We start from the raw sequence: 17,442 nt of genomic DNA on the forward strand, positions 1-17,442 counted from the left end.
GCACGACGCTTCTGCTGCCCATCCTTCTTCCTCTGCTCTGCATTTCCCAGGGATCACGCCACAAATATCTCACACTCCTAGCTTCATCTCAGCACCCATCTTCTCAGGCTGAAGCTGATGAATATTTTTTACTCCTGCACCTCTCCCCAGGACACCTTCCTTGGGCAATGCCACTCGAGTGCCAGGACTTGCAGGGTCACCAGGGGTACCCACAGAGGGAGTGGAGAGACACGGAAGTCCTGCTGCCACTGGTCAGAACCTTTATTCGCCTTGGGGCCAATTTCTCACCCAAACAAAGGGCACTGTGATTGGGCAAGGGTGGGGCTGTCCCAGCAGGGACAGAGAGTGTGGACAGGAAGGTTTCCAACAGTGTCTCAAGTGGGGTGCTGTGCACTCGGGAGGGGGTGAGAGCATGAGACTTCTGGGGGAGCAGCCTAGGCCTCCCCTTGAGAGGGCAGGCCCGGTTGTGCAGGGCGAGGACACATCGTAGAGAGTGGGGCATTCTCTCAGGACATCTTTCTTCAGTACTCAAAAGTAACTGTCTTGACCCGCAGGTACTCGTTCAGGGCCTCCTCTCCTGCAAGACACCATGTGCCATTGGGAAACATCCTCACAGCAGCCCCTACAGCAGGCCTGACACTGTTCTGAGCACTGCACCCCTGTTGTCACACAGATCCATGCAGCAACCATGTGGGGTCAGCTTAGGCTCAGCCCCAGTTACAGATGAGAAGCTGAGGCCCTGGGGGGTCAGGAATCAGTTGGGTGGATAGGGGGAGGTGAGGATTCCACCACAGGCATCAGAATACAGACCAATCTGGGGCAAATGTTCCAGAAACTTCCCTCCTCTGACTACCTCCTCTCGAGGAATGGCAGCCCCATCAGCCAGAGGGCAGCCAAGAGGCTCTTTTGGGGCCCTTACTAACCAGAGGTGCCTGTTCCCACTGCTGCCCCCCAGCTAATTCCAGGTCATGCCGTTACTAGGAAAGGGAACTCACAGGCACCCAGAAGCTGGCTGTGTTCTGCAGTTGTATGTCTGGCCCCATGACCAGTATGTTGGGTCTGTGGTTGCCTGACATCTCCCCCACCCACTAAGGTTAGCTCCAGGAGCCACACTTCACCAGACAGGGCCTGCTGAGTTCTCTTGGCTCAGACTCAATGGGCTATTGGGGATGCCTGGTTTATGTGCACAGGACACTGGGGATGAGGTGGCAGCAGAGAGGATGAGCTTGAGGAGCTCGGGGGGCATAGCCTTAAGTGCCAGAGATTAGACCCTGGGGACTTGGCACCCACAGTCTCCTGGATGACAATAGCCCTTGCATATTTCCATGGAGGACACCAAGAAGAGGAGGTGGGAAGAGGTGGCAGACAAGGACAAATGGAGCAGGACTGTCCAACATCACACCTGTGCACATGCATGTGAGCGAGCCCCACCTCTGTGTGCACAGTGTGGTACCAGGCTTTGGGGGTGTTGTTGGGGTCCCTTTAACCAGCACCTTTGGGGGTTCCCACAGCTTGTGAAGGATGGATGGAGGGGTGGGAGAGAAAACAAAATAGCAACCACCTCCCTGAGGATCCTGAGCTGGGTTCAGGATGGAGTGTTGGGAGACAGCTGCTCTCCCACGCCTTGCCCCCCTCACCACGGCTGGGCCTCAGAGGTAGAATCCCCAACTGGAACCAGTCTTCAACTGCTAGACTCCATAGTGCCAGGATGGGGAGAGTGGCACTCATCCTAAATCATGCAACAGCCCAGGGAAAGAGGAGTGCCAGACCAGATCTCCACTTCTCCTGTCAGGCCAGGCGGGTTGTATGTGGCTACTCGCTTGGGTGACATTGTCCCTACACTGGGGACTCACACCGCCCTATAGGCCTCCATACTCAGCCTTCATGGCTTCCCCTATTTCTGTGGATGAAGCTCTGACCATGGCCACCAGGACACTGCTCTCTGGCCCCTGCCAGCCTCCCTAGCCTCTTCTCCTCCGGCCCTCCTGTCCCTGAACTGAGGCCCTTCTCTGCAGCTCCAAGACCAAAGCTGGTCTCTCAAGACCTGCTATCCCCTCTTCCAGGAACACACACCCTCAGGTCTTTATTCTGCCTCTTCCAGACACTGGTGTCTCAGTGCAGGCACCTCCTCCTGGGAAAGGCCCACCCTGGTCCCCCCTAAAGCCACCTTCCCAGTCTCCCTGGCCAGATCACTCTGTCTTGTCTGCTTCCTGCAGTCCTCACTTTCTAGCAGGATCTTGCATACCGCCTGAATTATCGCCTGTCCCCTCTTGGTAAGAGGTGAGCACTGGCAGCCATCTTGTCAGTGCTACACCCCTGGCCCCCAGGACTGGGCGGGCGGGGGCCAAGAGGCCTTACAGGTGTTCAGGATTAGGTTACCAAGGTCTTTGCCAAAGCCGGACTGCTTGAACCCTCCGAAGGGAGCGGCCACGTCGGTCTTGTTGTATGTGTTGACAAACACGGTGCCTGCCCCCAGCTTGTCGCTAACATAGAGGGCCTTGTTGATGTCCCTGGTGAAGACGCCAGAAGCCAGGCCAAATTCTGTCGCATTGGCCCGAGACAGCACGGTGTCCACGTCACTGCGAGGAAAACCCAGGAAGAACTCTGTGAAGAGGGTCATGGGGCCACCTGAGGCATGGGATGCAGGGAGACCTACCCCCCTCCTCCAAGGGGAGGTGCCACCTACTCCAAGCTTCCCATCATGCAGGACCCTCTGAGAAATCATGCTGGGCCAACAGCAAGTATGGAGGAGATAGGGCAGCTGAGAGAAGAGGAAAGAATGACAGGGAGGAGGCAGAGTAAAGTCAGACCATTCTGGTCATCATGGGTGAACCCCTCACTTTATAGACCAGGGGATAGGAGCCCAGAGAGTGGGACAGGCTCAAGCCACACCCACATGGAAAGGAACACCTGTCAGGCATTCCTCATGGAGCTGCCCTGGGGGCGTCCCCACCACAGACATTATAGGCTTGAAGATTCAGCACAATATTTGCTTGGTAGATGGCAGAAAAGTGTCTCATTCTAACACAACATGTGAAGATAATTTTGATAATTTTTTGACAGCTGGAAGTATGGTGTATTGAGAATGAGGTGCCATTCTAGAATCTGCTCAGAGGTGCTACTTTGAAAAATAATAGTCAGGAAAAGAACCTGTGGTAAAGCAATTATGGCCGGTCCCTATTCCTCTCCTGGCCTCGATGACTTGCTGGACCAATAGGAGACGGGAAAGTGAAGTTCCGGGGTGCCTGAGGCTGACTGATGGTTCTTGAGGAGGCTTACATCTTCCACTGGCCCTCTTTGGGTGAGTGAGGTGCCAAGCAGCAACTGCCATGCCACAGAAAGCCTAAGGGGAGGCCCTGACATGGAGGTAGAGATGGCCAGTCCCATCGAATGTTGACCAAATTGAAGATTCACAAGTGAAATAAGTAACTTGTTATTTCAAGCCACTGGGGTTTGGGATGGTTTCTTACACAGCAGTGGATAATGGGAACAGGACCAGCAGGCTGTGAGAGGCATCAGAGAGATGAAGTGGATGCTCTCAGTTGGACCCAGCCCTCCTGGACCTCCTGGGACTCTCCTAACTTCAGTGGTTGACAAGGACTGGGAAGACTAGGCTAGGCTTCATCCTTAGCCTCCACCCCACCTGAATTCTCCTGGCCACACCCGCCACCCACAAAGCTCAAGGGAAGAACCCGGTAAAGCATGGAAGAGGATCCGGTTCTCAAGAGACATAAGCAGGGCACACTACCCATCAGCAAACCGAGAGATGATCATGATGGGCCCAAAGGACTCCTCCTTGGCTATGAACATGTGGTCCTCCACATCCGTGAAAACAGTTGGCTCGAAGAAGAAACCTAAGGGGGAGACAGAGGTCCGTGGTGTGTAGGTGGGTGGTCCTCTCCCAGGCCAGACCTGGTCCTGTTGGCCACCATGCACACATTCCCACTCTGGCACTGCAATTTGTGACACCTGTGTGGTGAAGACCACATGCTGTGGGTGCCTTTCCTGCCTCAGGAATATGAGTCCATGGGATTATCACAACTCTTTCAACTAAACGTTGCTGAGGAAAATGAGGCTAATGCTCAGTGTTGGTCTGTGATAGAACAGCGATTCTGTACCTAGTATAGCCCTTCAGGTGGCTCTCCATCAGTCCCTGTGGAGTAGGTCGAGTAGGGGGAGGTTGGACACAAGTTCTCATAGACAGGATCTCCCAGAACTGCTTCCCATCTCCTTCCAGACACCTCAGTGTGGGTGCTGATGCCCCAGGCACAGAGGCAAGTGCCTCCTGCTCTCCTGTCAACACATGTCCACCACCTACTCCCATCCAGACTGCCGCCCCTACAGGCCCTGGTTCTAGGTGGAACCACCTCTGACTGCAGAAATGCTTCCTCTATTTCTCCTCTAGAAACAGAGTGCAGGGGCCCTGAGACCCTACCTGACTGAGATTTCATTTAGCCTCACTAGGGAAAATTGAGAGACGTGAAATTTTCTCTTTCTGGTTTTTAGAAAAACAAAAAGAAATTAACTTTAAAAGTAACTTAAGGGGCACCCGGGTGGCTCAGTCGGTTAAGCGGCTGACTTCGGCTCAGGTCACGATCTCACGGTCCGTGAGTTCGAGCCCCGCGTCGGACTCTGTGCTGACCGCTCAGAGCCTGGAGCCTGTTTCAGATTCTGTGTCTCCATCTCTCTCTGACCCTCCCCCGTTCATGCTCTGTCTCTCTCTGTCTCAAAAATAAATAAACGTTAAAAAAAATTAAAAAAAAATTTAAAAGTAGCTTAAATAAAATATTCCATATTTTTCACACATTTGTAAATTATATTGTAACATTAATTACAATTTTTAAAACCAAAGTTAGGTATGAGGGGTGCCTAGGTGGCTCAGTCGGTTAGGCATCCAACTTTGGCTCAGGTCATGATGTCGTGGTTCGTGAATTCGAGCCGCGTGTCAGGCTCTGTGCTGACAGCTCAGAGCCTGGAGCCTGCTTCGGATTCCATGTCTCCTCTCTCTCTGCCCCTCCCCCACTCACACTGTCTCTCTCTCCCTCTCTCTCTTTCTCAAAAATAAATAAATACTTTTTTTAAAAGTTAGGTATGAACACATATTGGCTCATGTGGTGTGGCCTGTATTCACTCAATCTGCAAACGAACTGTTGCCCATCAGGTGCTGGAGGCTCTGGGCTGGCCAGGCTCTGTCCCTTTCCTGTTCCTTCATACTCTTCTCTGCCCTTCTGGGCCCCATGAGGGGGACTGTATGCCCACGGTCCCTCATCTTCTGGCTTCTAGTAGAGTTTGTACACCATAGCTCTACCCCTCACCAGATACCAGGGATTCTATGCCCTCCTCTTGGCCCTCAGGCCAGGGGGTGGTGATGGTGGCTCCCCACTGTTCCTGGTTTCGAGGTAATGCACTCCCTCCCCTCACTGCTCTGCAAACCATGCCTTCAGTTCATTCTCTCCAATCAGCCTCTGAACTCTGCAGAGTGGCAGTCAGTGGCTATACAATTGTCACTGTAGAAGATGCCAGGGAGCAGCTGTGACACAGGAGCACATATGGTCTGGGTCTGGCTGTTATTTGAGCTGGTTGGTGAATTCACCAGGTGGTGAAACGGGAGCTGGTTGCTTATCAGAGGAGCAGCAAATGCACAGGGAGCAAGAAAAGGTGAGATGTATTCAGAGAGAATAAAAAATGGCTGGAGCATGTGTCATGGGCGAGCAAGTTAGAAACAGATCATGGAAGACCCTGTGTATGAAGTGAGGAGATTGAGCTTGTCACTGCAGGGGGATGGGTCCCTGTAGAAATTGCTCCAATGTTGGGGAAGATATAAGCAGACTTCTGGCAGCTACATGAGTGAAGGGTTAGCATGGCTCAAGAGGTTCCTCAGGAAGCAGACATGATGGTCCAGGCAGGACAAGCTGTGGAGAGTTGGCAGGATGGTAGGAGGGATGCAGGGCAGGCAAGAAAGATTTTTAATTTAAGAGAATCAGGCAGTTAATTTAGAGTAGGGGGTCAAGAAAAGAGAGGAGTCTAATATTCATTGTTTCCTTCCCTCCTTCATTCCATGAAATTAACTCAGGTTTCATATGAGTCTCAGTGCTGGCATGAAGGACCTAATGGTGCAGACAGAGACAGACACAGTGTCTTTCCCCATGTAGCAGGCAGTCTAACAAGGAAGCAGTTCAAATAGTCCATGCTGCAGCTCCTGCTCCTCTGGCTCCAGTGACTTGATAAGATGGAAGATTCCAGACAGGCAGGTGTATGCCTGGGTCAGGTTGGGGCTGGGGGAACTCAGATGTGACGGATTCAGTACCCATTCAGTTCAAAGGGGCCATGGACATACAGGTGGAGTGTCCAGGTGGGCAGGATTTCTGGATGAGGAGGAGCTTGGAGACAGATATTTGGGAGGGTACGAGCCACTGCAGGGGGTGAGATCCTCCAGGGAAAGTGTCTGCCATAAGCAACACTCCAAGCTCAGGAGAGACTTGAGCATACCTCCATTTAAGGGACAGGTGGTGAGGGAGGTTCAGTGAAGAGTGGCCACTGAGAAGTAATGCCAAAGATAGAAAGCCATGAAAGCCAGTGCCATGGAATCCATAGGAAGAGAGAATTTCAAGGATGCACAGAGCTGTATGGCAAATTAAAGTCCACTATGATACACATTAAACCAGCACTGACTGGATTTCAGCTTTGCTGTCTTCACCTTGCCAGCACCACGCCTGGTCTGGTAGGTGTCCAGATAGCCAAGGCCATGGCATCCCGTGTCACAGATGGGCCCTGAGACCTGGGAGCCTAACCATGGCCTTCACATACCTCCAATTAGAAGTAGACAGGAAACCAGAGGCCATGCCACTGGCCTTTCAGTTCACCCAAGTGGAGTGCTCTGACTGACCTGGCCGAGGGACTTGACTCCCACCACAGACCAACGTGGCCCCTTCCTCCACACCACGCTGGCAGTACTCTATTAGCTTCCGTAGGTGGGCTTGGTGGTTCTGCGGCCCATGGTTGGTGTCCCGGTCTAAAGGGTTACCGATCTTCATCCTCTTCACCTCTTCTACCTGTGGAAAGTTCTCCCAGTCAGGTCCTGCTCAGGTGCCCAAGTTCCTGGCAATGCTCCAAACCTGACCCACTGACATTTTTGCATTTGGCCTCCAGCCACTGGCCCCTGAAGAAATTCCACACACCCTCAGGATGTTCCATATTCTGGTTCCAAACCTGCCTTCCAAGCTGAAACCCAAGATGTATCCTATGTGCAAGGAGACCTGAGCGTAGCATCAGATGAGCTGGGAAAACAGAGGTGTCCAGGGATATGGGTGAGGGCCGGACATGGGGTTGGGGGTGGTGTCAACAGAGTGTGTCTCTACACTGGTCCTGTGCCCAGCTTCACAGGCCGAGAAGCTGAAAGAACATTTGTCTGGGGATTCCAGAACATGGGATGGGGATGGGGTGGGGCCAGGGAACACCAGTCCTGCTGCAATGCCCCGGTGGTAAGAGTAGAGCAGAGGGGCCTGGGCCTTGAGTTCACCCACTTCTGCTCCCACTTCTGCCTGCTTCAGGGCCCGGCATCAGGGCCTCCTCCTTCCAGGAAGCCTTCCCTGTTGCCTCAGCCAACACAAAAGTCTTTGCTGCCTGGAGACGCAGGTCTGGGTCTCCACAAAGGATGTGCCGGATGGTGTCTGCTGGATTCTGGGGCTGAATGCAGAGAGTCATAAAAGCCTCTGGGTATGGGATGCTGTGCTATGGAAAAGAACTCAGGTGGCATAACCAGTGGGATGTAGGCATCAGAACTTCTGGGCTCCAGGGAGGATCCACCCCTTCCATTTTTCTCTCTCCAGGCTCCTTCCTTGGTTTCCTAAAATCAAACAAGGTCATCTACACCCTCCCTGTGGCTGCATCAAGGTCAGGCCTGACTGGCCATCTCCTCTACCTCTGAGGCGAGGGCTGTCTCACCCCTCCATTCAGGCTCTGCACACACACTCCAGACAGGCCTAATCAGATGCAGCAGACACTCAAGTCCCCGAGGAACACCCTCTGCCCTTTCACCAAGAACCTCTTCTCTGTGCTGAAGGGGGTCCCCATCTCCTGCTTTGCTCCCCTTCTCTGCTCTCACTTGGCCACCCTCCACCCAAACTCCCTAGGATTCCAAGAGCAACAGTGCTGAGTGTCCTGAGTGCACATCTCCCTTGCTATATTTGGGAACTGAGATGATCCTGACAGTTATCCTGGGATTCTGACCCCTGACCTCATCCTGCAGGGGTTCCATAACTCTCTTGCAGACTCCAGAAGGGTTGTACTCCCCATAACCACATCCACTCAGTGAGCCGCCCCCTCCATCATGATTCCCCATCCGTGTCCCAGGTTCAGCTATTCCTGTGCTGGGCAAGTCACAGCGAAGGACTTGCTCAACCAGGCTGCCCAGCTCCCAAACTACAGTGGGTTATACACCCACTGTATGCACTTCCCATCGGGGTGGAGCTGGTTTCCCACCCTTTGAAACTGGGGTGGCCTGTGACTTGCTTTGGCAGGTAGAATGTGGCATGAGCAACCTTTGAGAGATCCAAGAGGGCTCTCAACTCCTGCTCTCACTCTTGGGAATCTTGCCACTGGCCCCGCATGTGCCCGAGCACACACTGTGAGAGGAAGCAACACAAGGACAAAGATGAGCCTCCCCAGTGCAGCCACCAGTTCTCCTGCCGGCCGCAGATGCACGAGCTAACCTCAGGTGCCCACGATGCCAACCCACAGGACTATGACTGTACGAACAGCATTTACCAAAGCCACTAAGTTTTGGGACTAGCTTATGACATGGAAAAAGCTGTTACACTCCCTTTTCTAGAAGGTCTGCTCCTTTCCTCCCTGCCTTTCATATTTTTACCCATTATGCAAGACCCTCTCCAGGGACACCTGGGTGATTCAGTGGGTTAAGTGTCCAACTTTCAGTTTCGAACCAGGTAGTGATCTCGCTGTTTGTGGGATCGAGCCCCATGTTGGACTTTACACTGACAGCATGGAGCCTGCTTGGGATTCTCTCTCTCTCTGTCTGTGCCTCCCCCACTGAAGTGCACATGCACTCTCTCTCTCTCTAAAACAAAAGACCTTCTCCAGAACTCCTTCTGAACACCTGTTCTGCCTTGTCTCAGTCCTGCTCTCTCTTTTTTCCTGGCTTCATACAGTGTGCTTAAATCTGCACACAGGTGTTGTGTTCCAGCATCCCCTCACTTACCCACTGTGATCAGACTCTCCTTTCCAGGATGTGGGGAAGGGCTCTTGGCTGAAGCTGAGCCAACCAGAGCCCTGTGGGTCCTGCAATCACTAAATGGACCAGAGATGGACCTGGGACCCAGTCATGCCAACCAACATCCTCCCCCACAGCCTTTTCTAACAGGGTGACTTTCCCTCTGGTTCTATGCTATCAGCGCCATGTCCCTGTGGGCACCCATCCCACAGCAGCCATGAGAAGTGGTTGCTGATGGTCCCAGGTCCCAGGGAGAACTCCTCTAGTCCATGGACACTCACAGCCAACAACTGTTGCCAGGGGATAAAAGCCTGGCCCCTTGACCCAGGGGTACACCTAAGAGCTGTCCTTCTTGTTCCAGAGTTCCTATGTGTGGGTCAGGCTAGGGCTGGATGTCACTTGAGACCATGTCCTGTCTCTGTCCTCTCCTAGTCCCTCTCACCTCTTAGTCTTCACCTGAGAGCTCATCCTTAGTAAGCCACATGCACCTGAATTCCTGGCTCAGGCTTCACTGCTGCAGACGTGCCCTAGCACAGGCCCTTTCTGGTTATGCCAGTGTGAGCTGCAGGGTTGCTATTTCTTGCTGAAACAATAAAAACCAGTAAAAATGATATGGCTTTGCCTGAGGGTTTCCTTGCTCAGATGAACAGTGCCCGACTCCACCTGGCCCAGCCCTGTCTCCCTGTCCCCAACCCCCTGCAGCCCAAGTCTTCCTGGTGAGGACTCTTCAGCATAACTTACCACCTTCTGCACAAAGTGGTCGTGGATCGAGTCCTCTATGAAGAGCCGGCCTGCCGCAATGCAGTTCTCACCTTTGTTGAAGAAGACAGAGCTCATCCCCTTCAGAGAACGGATAAAGATGCTGGCTTACAACCTCTCCCAAGGCACCATCCCCCCACGTCCCATCGGCCCCAGGTACCCCCTTCCTATAAGGAAGGGGAAGAATGTGTATGTCTTGACCTTTGATGGGATGGTGGGCCAGACCCAGCCAGTGCTGGGCATACAGGCTCCACTCATTCCTCAGTCACCTCAAGAGGAGAGATGAGTCCCATCCCCTGGGGACACCTGTGTCCACACTGCAGAGAGTGGAGCACAAGTGGGAGTCGGGGAGTGAGCCTGGAGACCCTGTAAACAGGCATGCTCCCTGGGGTGATACAGGAGGGGTCAGAACTCACCCTCTTGGGGCTGGGCCTGGAGGGTCTGCTAGCTTGGAGCAGGCAGCAGCCCCATGTCTTTGAGGGACAAGGTGCCAGCTCAGGCCTGAGAGAACTCCTGGCAGGGGTCCAGAATGACTGTCCTCAGTGGCTCAAGGGAGCCTGTATTTTGGACCTGGGGAGCCCTATGTGGGGGGCCAGGGGAGGAGGGTGAGCCTGACTGCTCTGGGTCAAGCTCAGCTCTCATGGCAGCTGGGATTGCACTGCCCAATGACATGGCCTGGGCTGCTGGCCCTGCAGCAGTGGCCTTGGCACCAGGGTCAAGACCCTTGGGCTGATGTACTTGTCTCCCTCAGCTTCCCTGAGGCTGTACTCTCTTTCCTGTCCATGCTGGGTGTCACATTGTGCTTCAAGACACCTTGAGACTTAGACAGAATGGGGCATATTTGGGCACATGGTTGAACATGGCCTTACTGGCTTGCTCCCAAAGTGTGGAGAGGGGGACTGAGGCATAACAATGAGTGACAATACGAACATAAGGACAACTGACACACAGCACCTGCTACATCTTCTAAGCCCTTCAGACTTACTAGCATGTTGAATCGCTGTAACAACCATAGGTGTATTCTCCCCATGATACAGGTGAGAACGCAAGGGCCAGAAAAGTTAAGTAACTTGCCTGAGGCTGCCCAATGAGTCAGTGGTGGAACTGGGCAAACAGACATAGCAAAAAGGAAAGGTTTTCATGCTGACCAGAACAGATGGGAACATGGCTAACATTTCCCATTTGGTGAAGCTGATTTCAAATCCTGACAGTTATGAAACTTCTCGGGAAGTTTGTTTTTCTGGAAGGCATATGGAATTCTTTGTCCCCTAGGCTCCTTCCTGCCAGTCTAGGCCAATTTTGTGAGTTTGTGAAATCAGCGATGGGCACCCCATGTCCACCCCCACCCCCCTCAGGCCGGCCCTCACCATCTGCACAGCCTTGCTGAGGTCACAGTCAGCAAAGATGATGAGGGGCGACTTCCCGCCCAGCTCCAGGGAGACCTTCTTCACGTTACTCAGGGCGCAGCTGAAAGGGACATAGGTTGGTAGGGTTGAGTCCCTGGGAGATGGGGACACAGGGGCTCCAGGTGGAGGAGCCGAGGGAAGCTCCAAAGCATGCTGTACTCAAAGAGCAAGAAGAGGGTCAGTGGGGGCTTCTCCCCACTCCCACACTCATCTGCTCTCCCTGCCTCACTCCTCTCTCCACACCACTGCCTTCCTCCTCCTCCACACCCAGGCTATACCCACAGTGGGGTCTTTGCTCTCACAGCCCCCTCAGGACCCTTCCTGCTTCACATATCCTTGAACTTGGTTCATCACTTCCTTCTGGCCTCTGCTCCAATGTCCCCTTGCTGGGGTGCCTGCCCTGGTTGCTCCCTATAAATTGCATGCTCCTGAGCTCTGTGCCTGATGTGCTTTGCTGTGTGGAGTATTTGTGTCTGACCCTGCCCATCAGAGAATAAGCCCCACCAGGGTGGACAGGCATGTGTCTGGTCATGCAGCTGTGTTTATCCAATGAATAAACCAAACACAGAACCAATCCCCCGTTGGGGTGGCTACAGTGCCATAGGGCCTTTGTCCCCTTGGATGTTTAGTGACAGGTGCAAACAGAGAGAAGTTGGGGGTCCTTCGCATGCTATATCAGTGGGCACAAAGTGGACTTACTGATACTGTCCTCAAAGGGACACTCACAGGAGTGGGCCAGTGAAACACAAGCATGGCACAGGGTGGGAGTGGTGGGGGGGTCTCCTCGCTCAGGACTTGCCCGGGAAGAAGGCTCTCATCTCAGGTGCCAGCCTCAGGGTATTCTTGGAATGTCCTCAGATGATGGCAGTCCCCAAGCCACAGGACACCCACCCAAGCCCTCCTGCCCTGAAGTCCTCAGAGCTGACATTTACTGAGCCCTCACTCACCCTAGCACATATGTGCTTACATAGGACTATTGCCTACACAGCATTGGGAAGACCAGCTGATTTACTTGTAAATCAACTCCTGTGACTACTTGCGGTTAGCCCCTGCCCCCACTCCCGCATCCATCCATCTGCACCCCAACTATCAGTCCTGCACCACCACCAGCCTCCCTCTCTTCAATGCTGAGGCTTGCTCTGCTGCACTCAAAACACTTCAGAGTTGCTCTTCCTGGACCCATTCACAGGCTGTGATGTCAGCCTCCACTGACCCTAAAGATACACTCTACCAGCCACATTGGCTGTGGCTCCTGGCCCAGAAAAGGATGCCATGTAAAGCTGCTGTGATCCTCATAAACAAGGTGCCCACTTAAGGAAGGCACCAGGGCCCAGGATGCACCCTGTCCCACAGAGAGCATGTGTGGGGCCAAGGGGTGAGAACCCCATCTTGTGGGGGCACAGAGAGGCCCCTGGAGAGCAGGGTCATGGGCTACAGAAGTGTCCCAGGGAAAAAGAACACTGCTCTGCACTGGGGGCTACAATAAGGTGGTGTTTTAACACAAGAGAAGCCTTTCTCCCGTGTAATTGTCATGTCGTAGTTGGACTGCTCTGGAAGGTCTCACACACGAGTCTTATAGCACAGGCAGTGGTGGGTGGTCATGTGACCTCAGAGAAAGGCATCACTATATCCAACAGAAACTCCAGCTCCTCTCTATTTGTAACTATTACTCAAGTACACATGCCTGACACCCATCCCCAGAATTCAGCTTCAGTGGGGTCGTGCTGGGGCATCCAGTGTTTGTCTTGGGACAGCCAGGGCTATGAGGTACTGTGCTGCAGTCCAGCCCTGTCTGTAGCCCCAAGCTTGTTGTTTGCACAAACCAGCACCTTGGAGCATGCAAACTCAACTGGTGGGGAAATTGAGGCCCGGAGGGTCAGGGCTTGGCCCTGGTCCTATCATGAATTATTAACAGAGCCAGGGCATAGAAACCCAGGTGGTTTGAGGCAAGTCCCGGGAAAAAGAGACAAAAGGATGTTCTAGAACAGGGCTGTCCAATGGAATAGAACAAAAGCCTCAAAGACCAGCCACAAATGTAAGAGAATTTCTTTTTTTACTAACCACTAAAAAACAAAAGTAAATTCCTTTTAGTTTTAAAAGAAACACTAAGAAGAAACCAATGAAATTAATTTAAATGTATTTTATTTAACCCAATTCATAAATTATTTCAAACTGCCATCAATATAAAGTTATTAATGAGCTACTTTGGGCACTAAGTTTTCAAAATCCAGGGGGCCTTTGACACTTGAAGCCCATCTCAATTCAGAGCAGCTCTGTCCCAAGTGGCCATGCATGCTCAGGGCCCCAAATCACATGGAGCCTCCAGCAGCCCCAGGTCTGAGTGTGCTCCGTGGAGCAGCTGCACTGGCCTCCACAGGGGCTGGTCAGAAACTCAGACACTGGACCCAGACCCGCCTCAAGCTCACACACAGCACTGTCCACATCTTCACACTGTGACTAGGGGTACCCCCAACACCTACCTTTTCATGATGTGTTTTCCCACCTCTGTGGAACCTGTGAACCCAATTTTCCGCACATCGGGATGGTCTGAGAGTCTCTGGCCAACCAGCGAGCCTGCAGGTTGGAGTCAGTGAGGGAGTCAGGGCAGCCAGCAGGTGCTGAGGGTAAGGTACAAGCTCTGCCACCCCTCACACGTGCCTCTTTAGGCCAGGCCTCTGGGCTGTGCACCCCAAGTACTTAGTACCCTCCATGCCCGGGGCTTATTCCCTCTCTGCTGTGGGCAGAATTGCATGCCCTAAAAATTCATTATGTCAACCTCTAGTACCTCAGATCTGACTGTGTTGGAGACAGGGTCTTTAAAGAGGTAAGTTAAAATAAGGCCATCTTCTCCTTTCTTCAACGCACACTGTCTCCTCAGCTTCACCCTGGCTCGCCTCTTCAAATGCCATCTTCAGACACATCATCCTCTAAATCTGCCTGCGATCTGGATCCATTTATGATTCCTCTGACTGCTCAGTATCTCCACTTGGATGCCTTGCAGCCTCTCATATTCAACATATTTGACACTGAACTCTTAATCTTTCCCCAGACGTGTTCCTTCTCCAGGTTCTCCATTTCAGTAAACAACCTCTCTTTGCAACCAGTTGTTCAAGCCAAGAACTGGGAGTCAGTCTTGATACTTACTTCCCTTCCCCACCTTATCAACTGCCTATTCCTGGTCTCCTCCACCCAGTCACCCCTTCATTTCCATGGCTCCCCTGCCTCTGAGCTTGTAAAACTGCATGTGCCCAGGTGCACCCGTGAAGATTCTGGTTCAGTTGGTTTGAAGTGAGACACTCTCATCCTCTACATATAGTTAAGAAACTAATTCCATTCCACAATTCTTGTTAAAAAGAAAATAACTGTTTGGGAAAGAAAATATTTGCAAAAGACACATCTGATAAAGGACTGCTATCCAAAATATACAAAGATCTCGAGGCGCCTGTGTGGTTCAGTTGGTTGAGTGTCCAACTTTGGCTCAGGTCATGATCTCATGGTTATGAGTTTTGAGCCCCACATCAGGCTCTGTCCTGACAGCTCAGAACCTGAAGCCTGCTTCAGATTCTGTGTCTCCCTCTCTCTCTGTCTCTCTCTCTCAAAAATAAATAAACATTAAAAAATATATATACAAAGATCTCAAAAAAAGAATCAACACTAAGAAAGTAAACCACCCAATGAAAAAATTGCACAGGCAGTGTCTGTACACACACCACATCAAGAAGATATACTGATGGCAGATAAGTATATGTAGAGATGCTCAATATATGTCATTAGGGGTTGCAAATTAAAACAACAATGAGACACAACTACACAATTATTAGAATGGCCAAAATCCAATACACTGACAGCACCAAGTGCTAGAGAGGATGTGGAGAAAGAGGAACTCTCATTCATTACTGGTAGGAATGCAAAGTGGGTCAATTGCTTTGTGAGGCAGTTCGGTCATTTCTTACAAAAGTAAACATAACCTTAGCATATGATCCACCAATCACAGTCCTTGGTATTTACCAAGTGAGTTGAAGGCTTATGTCTACAGAAAACACTACACATAGATGTTTATGGCAGCTTTATTCATAGCTACCAAAACATGGAAGATACTGAGATGTCCTTCAGTAGGTGAATAGATAAATAATCTGTGGCACATCCAGACAATGGAATATTATTCAGCACCAAAAAGAAATGAGCTATCAAGCCATGAGAAGATGTGGAAGAAACTTAAATACATATTACTAAGTGAAAGAAGCCACTCTGAAAAGACTGTATACTATATGAGTCTGACTATATGATGTACTGGAAAAGGCATAGCTATGGAGACAGTGAAAGATTGCCAGGGGTTGGAGGAAGGGAGGCAAAGTAGGTGAAGCACAGGGAAGTCCTAGGGCAGTGACACTATTCCATATGATACCACAGTGGTGGAGGCATGTCATAACACATTAGTCATAGAATGTACAACACCAAGCGTGAATCCTGATGAAAACTATGGACTTTGGGTGATAATGATGTGTCAGTGTAAGTTTGTCAATTGTAACAAATGTACCACTCTGTTGTGCGATGTCGATAGTGAGGGAGTCTGTACACACATGGGGATATGAGGTATATGGGAACTCTCTGTACTTTTTACTCCATTTTTCTGTAAACCTTAAACTGCTCTGAAAAATAAAGTGTATATCATCATCATCATCATCATCACTGTTTCAGGCTGTTCAAGAAATATTCACAAGAATGTGTCATATATCAGATCACAAAGAAATTCTCCATTTTAGGGTCACCTGGGTGGTTCAGTCGATTAAATGTCTGACTTTGGCTTAGGTCATGATCTCACAACTTGTTGGTTCAAGCCCTGCATTGGGCTCTGTGCTGACAGCTCAGAGTCTGGAGACTGCCTCAGATTCTGTGTCTGTGTCTGTGTCTGTCTCTCTCTCTCTCTCTCTGCCCCTCCCCTGCTTGAGCTATTTCTCTCAAAAATAAATAAACGTTTTAAAAAAGGACATCAAAAAAAAAAAAAGAAAATTTCTATTTTAAAGATTTTGTTTTTAAGTAATATCTACACCAAATGTAAGGCTTGAACTCACAACCCTGAGACCAAGAGTCGCTCACTCCACTGACTGAGCCAGCCAGGTGCCCCAGAAATTCTCCATTTTAGAAAGCAGAATGTTTACAGGCTATTGTGGGTTGGGTTGTGTCTTCCCCCATTCATATGTTGATATCCTCAGAATGTGACTTTATTTGGGAATAGTGTTGTTACAGATGTAATTAGTTAAAATAACATCATTAGGGTTGGCCTTAACCCAGTAATGGATTTATTAGGTCAATGGTATCCTCTGACACAATTTGAGAGGTGCCTGGGTGGCTCAGCCAGATAAGCATCTGACTTTTGGTTACTATTCAGGGCGTGATCTCATGATTTGTGGGTGTGAGCCCCACATCGGCCTCTGTGCTGTGTGGAGCCTGCTTGGGATTCTCTCTCCCTTTGTCTCTGTTCCTCCCCTGCTGGCTCTCTCTTTCTCTCTCTCTCTCTCTCTCTCTCTCTCTTATCTCCAAATAAATAAATAAATCTTAAAAAAAAGTGGGAGGGAGACTTGAATACAGACACACATAGAGACAAAGTACCATGTCGAGATCAGAGCAGAAATCAGTGATGCTTCTAAAGCTAGGAAAAGGCAAAGAAGGATCATCTCTAGAGCCATTAGAGGGAGCATCGCCTTAGTGACACCTTCCTCTCTGATTTCTAGTCTACTTGATCAGTATGATTCTGTTGCTTAAGCTACCTAGTTTGTGGTATTTTGTTATGGCAGCACTAACAAACAGGCAAAGGCCATATTCTCTGATCATGACATAATAAAACTAGAAACATAGAAACAGAATTTTAGAAAGAAAAAACAATTGGATTTTTTAAAGTATTACTGAGTCAAAGAAGATATCAAAGCTACAGTTGTATGTTATTTAAGAATAATAAAAATATGAACACAATAAATTCAAAAAGCATGAGGTTGGAGTCACTGCTGAAGACTAGTATGACAATTCCCAGGGAAATAACAATAACTGGTG

General features: G+C 50.7%; 1 protein-coding gene across 4 annotated transcripts in view; it reads right to left on the reverse strand.

The window, feature by feature from the left end:
* Positions 1-237: 237 nt before the first annotated feature.
* Positions 238-17,442, reverse strand: part of ALDH1L1 (aldehyde dehydrogenase 1 family member L1) — a 117,252-nt gene continuing 100,047 nt past the window's right edge. For all 4 annotated transcript variants that reach the window (XM_053218823.1, XM_027049824.2, XM_027049823.2 and 1 more), the window contains exons 17-23: positions 13,875-13,968; positions 11,356-11,455; positions 9,971-10,069; positions 6,887-7,052; positions 3,749-3,854; positions 2,380-2,579; positions 238-577 (exon numbers count right to left, since the gene is read on the reverse strand). In XM_053218823.1, the coding sequence (XP_053074798.1) occupies positions 522-577; positions 2,380-2,579; positions 3,749-3,854; positions 6,887-7,052; positions 9,971-10,069; positions 11,356-11,455; positions 13,875-13,968 (821 nt within the window). In that variant the 3' untranslated portion in view covers positions 238-521. The remainder of the gene's footprint in view (positions 578-2,379; positions 2,580-3,748; positions 3,855-6,886; positions 7,053-9,970; positions 10,070-11,355; positions 11,456-13,874; positions 13,969-17,442) is intronic.

Source organism: Acinonyx jubatus, chromosome A2 (genome assembly GCF_027475565.1).
Source record: "Acinonyx jubatus isolate Ajub_Pintada_27869175 chromosome A2, VMU_Ajub_asm_v1.0, whole genome shotgun sequence".
Classification (NCBI taxonomy): domain Eukaryota; kingdom Metazoa; phylum Chordata; class Mammalia; order Carnivora; family Felidae; genus Acinonyx; species Acinonyx jubatus.